Source organism: Poecilia formosa, unplaced genomic scaffold (genome assembly GCF_000485575.1).
Source record: "Poecilia formosa unplaced genomic scaffold, Poecilia_formosa-5.1.2 Scaffold21, whole genome shotgun sequence".
Classification (NCBI taxonomy): domain Eukaryota; kingdom Metazoa; phylum Chordata; class Actinopteri; order Cyprinodontiformes; family Poeciliidae; genus Poecilia; species Poecilia formosa.
Window position 1 is genome coordinate 1,840,088 of NW_006799960.1, and position 4,642 is coordinate 1,844,729.

At 39.9% G+C, this 4,642-nt stretch overlaps 1 protein-coding gene across 2 annotated transcripts in view; it reads left to right on the top strand.

Annotated features, from left to right (window-relative positions):
* LOC103135071 (uncharacterized) overlaps positions 1-4,642 on the top strand; it is a 43,539-nt gene that overhangs the window by 28,587 nt on the left and 10,310 nt on the right. For both annotated transcript variants that reach the window (XM_016669269.1, XM_007547649.2), the window contains exons 25-28: positions 3,374-3,519; positions 3,837-3,941; positions 4,025-4,073; positions 4,161-4,241. In XM_016669269.1, the coding sequence (XP_016524755.1) occupies positions 3,374-3,519; positions 3,837-3,941; positions 4,025-4,073; positions 4,161-4,241 (381 nt within the window). The remainder of the gene's footprint in view (positions 1-3,373; positions 3,520-3,836; positions 3,942-4,024; positions 4,074-4,160; positions 4,242-4,642) is intronic.

A 4,642-nucleotide genomic window follows, 5' to 3' on the forward strand; every position in this document is an offset into this window, starting at 1 on the left:
TATATATATATATACACAAAATCAGTGACGTGCGGTGAGGTTCATAACTGGTGAGGCACCGACTTAATTATAATTGGATTTACAAATCTAGACCCCTGCATGTTGTTGTTTACATAAGGAAATTTCACGCATGCGTACAACGCTGGAGGGCAAAAAGACTATTCTTTAACATGTGATGTTTAGCCGCGTCACAGAATAATTCCGTTATCTCAAACTTAGACATGTAGATATTATTAATTTTGTGCTGTGCTTTACAGCAAAGGGAGAAACCGTTAAAGTACAACTCAAAACCACGTCTTTCTCGCTCTCTGTATCAGTGTAGCTACTGTATGACGAGATCGCTGTTACTCTGCAGTTGTGGAGTCACAATATCTGGGATCATGAGCGTCCCCAGTGATGAGGCACGAGAACTACCTGCCTCACCTTGAGTCTGTTCTCTGCCGTTTCTGATCGCTCCTCAGCACACGAAACATGTTACACACACAGCTGGTGACAATAAAAACACAGTACATTAAATACATAAGCTAAATTATGGAAAATCAGTTCATACATTAAATGTTTTTAACCATTTTATTGGTGACGTACAGACAGGAGGGGCATGCTCTCATAGAACGGCAGCCAGTGCAGTTAGCGAGAGGTTGCGCAATCCCAGGTGAGGCTCAGCTCGCTGCTGCCTCACCGGCTTCGCTTCCAAGCACTTCAATGGGAAAATGCGAAAATTCAGCGATTTTGAAGAAAGAAAAAAAAATCATCAGATTTGGCTAAATTAAATGAAAAATAGGTACTTTATAGTACAAACCACAGGGTGAAAATATCTTTATAAATGATTTTATTATTATATATTATTATTATATATTATTTTTCCTCCCCTGACCGCACGTCACTGAACATACAAAAAAAATTTTAAAGTTCCCTTCTCACCCTCCGTGGATGGTCTCTTTCATCCTCTGAGCTCGGGTCCTCTACCAGAGGCCTGGGAGCTTGAGGGTTCTGCGCAGTATCTTGGCTGTGCCAAGATACTGCACATATATATAGTTGAGATCTTTCCAGAACACACAGAAAACAGGTCACGAAAAGCCTGGAGCTACTAGTAATCTTGTATTATGACTTAATGTTGATTGAAAAACATGTAATCTTTGTTTTTAAATGCAAAATGAATTTATTATGTTTTAAAGATGAGTAAAATACATATAATCATTTCTTTAACTACTGTATGAGGTTGAAGAGTAAAGAGTAAAAAGTGTCTGATACTGTGTCACAAATATAGACTGCAGGGGTGTAAGAATTTTAAGCATGGAGGAAAGAGGAAGTGAGATTTTGAGACTATATCTGCACCAGGTGTTTTGAGTTGTTGATCTTTGAGTTTTAAAGAAAAAGGAAGGTTAAAAGTTGAGTGGAAGAAAGGTTGAGGCTAACTGAAGGCACTTGATGTCAAGGAAAGTACGCACCGGACATGCAGAATATGCGGTATAAAAGTATATGCAAAAGCAGAATCGGGGTTCTTTGTTCCACGGCGTTCGAGTCGAGCACACGGAGATGCAGAATCAACGGAGGGCTGCGTGATGACATCCCGGGACGACTGCTCGCTGCACAAGGAAGGAACAAGATCCGTTTATCCACAACCCGGGATTCTGATTCGACTGCGGCCCCACACTCAAACCAAAAGATTAAAACGATGCTGCAGTGGACATGGGGAATAGACAAAGATCTTTTGTGGATTAAGAACAGAGTTCGTTGAGGATTCTCACCAGTTCAACTTTGGATCTATTCTAAAAGGATTCTGCCAAGACAAAGACAGGACTCCATCCATGGACGTTAAAGTTTTCTGCTGCCAAGGAACGTCTCTGCATCTGGGTTCGAGTAAAATTGCCTCCCCCAAAGCCTCTGTTTAGAGTAAGACACAGTGTAGGGTTTAGAATTAGGTGAAATGTCTAAATTTTCTTAAATCTATTGATTACTTAATCCTTTAATTGCTGTATGTCTTTTCTCCCCTGCTAAAGCTTGCTAATAAAAATACTAAAGTCTAATTGACGTTGTGGACAGTTAAATTAATTGAGTCAACTAGATTTAATTATCTAAGCCGGTAACAAGTGCCCGTTAATACAGAGAAAGAGCTGTCGTGAACAGACGTGGTTTATGAGCTCGGACACCGGCGGGGCTACTCCGATGTCTGAATCATGGACTGAAGCGGGTCAATAACGTCTTGGATGAAGGTAGTTAGAGCTTAGACGAATCTTTCTTGCTCCCAGCTTAAACAAAAGTTCTCTATATTCTTATTTGCGGTAATACCCGGGAATTGGAGGCTTTTCGGACCCGTGAGATGGAGAGCTGGTCAGTAGTCAGTCCGCTGGAGTTTGGGAGGAGTTGAGGGCGTGGCTGAGTACTGTGGATTAACAATATGTGTGTGTGTGTGTGTGTGTGTGTGTGTATATATATATATATATATATATATATATATATACACACATACATTGTGTTGCATTCAATGTTGTCGGAAAAAAGAGTTTCATGCGCTTAATGTTCGATTTGCCGTAACAATTTATTGAATTCGTCGTTGCTAGCTGGGGTGGCAACAGGGGTGGTAAGGCTCTCGTTTGGGGTCGCAACTGCCACCCCAGTAGATCCGCCCCTGCTTCTGAGGTGGGCACAGCTGCGAACGATTAGCCAATGCGGGATCTACTCTTTATTATGACGGCAGCTCTAACTGCTCTTCGTTTTCCTGTTCCCTGTTTTCCTAAACGGGGAACATTTCTAGATATGTTGCTAGTCAATTTTTTTTAAAGATGGAAATAGTCGCTAAGTAAATATAGCAACAACGTTGCTAAGGTGGCACCCATAGACATAATATAATATATATCTTATATCTATGGTGGCAACGGTGCACAACAATATCTTGGTCTGCTTCACTTTACGGCAGTACTGCTGCAAAGTGCCGCGCATGTGTCGTTTCGAGACAAGTCTGACTCTGTACTACTACAAAATGGTAGCGATTGTTATGAATAGTATTCGGGTTTAGAATGAATATATATGTATATCCGATCCCGGATTCGGATGAAATGCCCGATTCCGATCCGAACCCGACTATGTCTGAAACCACGTGATCAGGGTCGATTTCCAATCGCGTGGTCGGATCGGGATGTCACATTCACACGGAATAAAAATAAGAAAACGTAAAAAAAAAAAAAAATGCAAAGCCTGGATAATTTATGATCCATCAGATGGACTTTGAGCCAGATGCATAAAATTTCACAGTAACTATTGGGGTTTATTTAGTTTATTTATTTATGCGTTTGTTTATCTATTTAGTAAACAAATAAATTTAGTAAGTAAATAAAAGTACCTTTATTTATTTAGTTACTTTATTTATTGACAGGCCAAGAGTTCCTCGCTCTCCACTACGTGGCCGTCGCACCGAACGAGGAGGATGTGGGATGCCTGTGTTTGCTCTGTGAAAGGAGGGTGCACAAAGACGAAATCGAAGCCCACGTTTTCAGTCGGGAACACGTATCAACGTTTCTGGTCAGTTTCTTTTTGTTTGTATGTTCACTTCTGCTGCCGTTTAATGCGTCTTCAGACTGTTTATGTAAAACTCAAGTAGGAAATTAAAACTGTGATGACAAGACAACAGCAGGAAGCTTAGAGTTATATAAATGTGATATTATATTGACACTGATGTCAGAGCTCCACTTCTAGTTATCAGAATGGCAAAGTTACGTCTGAGTTTGTGTGGTTTCTGCCCTTTGAGTAGTCATACAGTTGGGACATATTACTTGAATGTTATGACAACAGCAAAATAATCATAGTCCATACTGTAATATGTGTGTGTGTGTGTTTAGGACTGTTTTCATCCGGGCTCACTGACTTCCTGTGCTGTGGACTCTGAAACGCTTCTGGACTTGGCAAAGCAGGCAGCAAAGCTTCACCCTCTGTCTTGCATGCAGGTATTTCATAATTAAAATCGTATTTCTGGCCCATTCTCAAGTTGTAGCTATGTTTTTAGTATTGATATCCTCTACTCTCTCAGAAAATTTCCTTGGACAAACCATTGTGGGATTCATGCAGTTACCAAGAAGGTGATCCTTTGGATTCTTGTAAATATCAACCCTGGTGTCTTTAACTGGATTGCTTTATTAACATTTTTTAAAATATATTTTTTATAGCAAAGATGTTCTTGACAAATGCAAAGCAGATAACGGATAATGAAAATCTTGTACCTCCAATAAACCCAATGCGGAAACTGGGTAAGTCAAAACTAAATGTTTTTTGCACTACACAAAAATGTGCAACACTTTTTATTTTACATAAGGTGATCTACATGTAGTTAAAGCAATCAAACTTTCTCCAGCACCAGACCTAATTAAGCGCTGGGACTGCTTACTGGGACAGTCCCGTCAGAGACTCAGGGCAAAATAAAAGAATATTTTGAAAAATAAATTTAGAAATAAGTCTGTAATCTATTCTATAAAAGAATCACTTTGATTACATCATTTGTTTTCATTTTGTCTGTTGGAATACTGTTCTTTGAATCTTTACCCATTGTCGTCTTATACTTGAACTGCAAATTGTTCGTTATTCTGCAATAGCCAGCCACCGCCTAACTTCACCACCGACTGACTACTGACCAGTTCTCTGTCTAACAGGT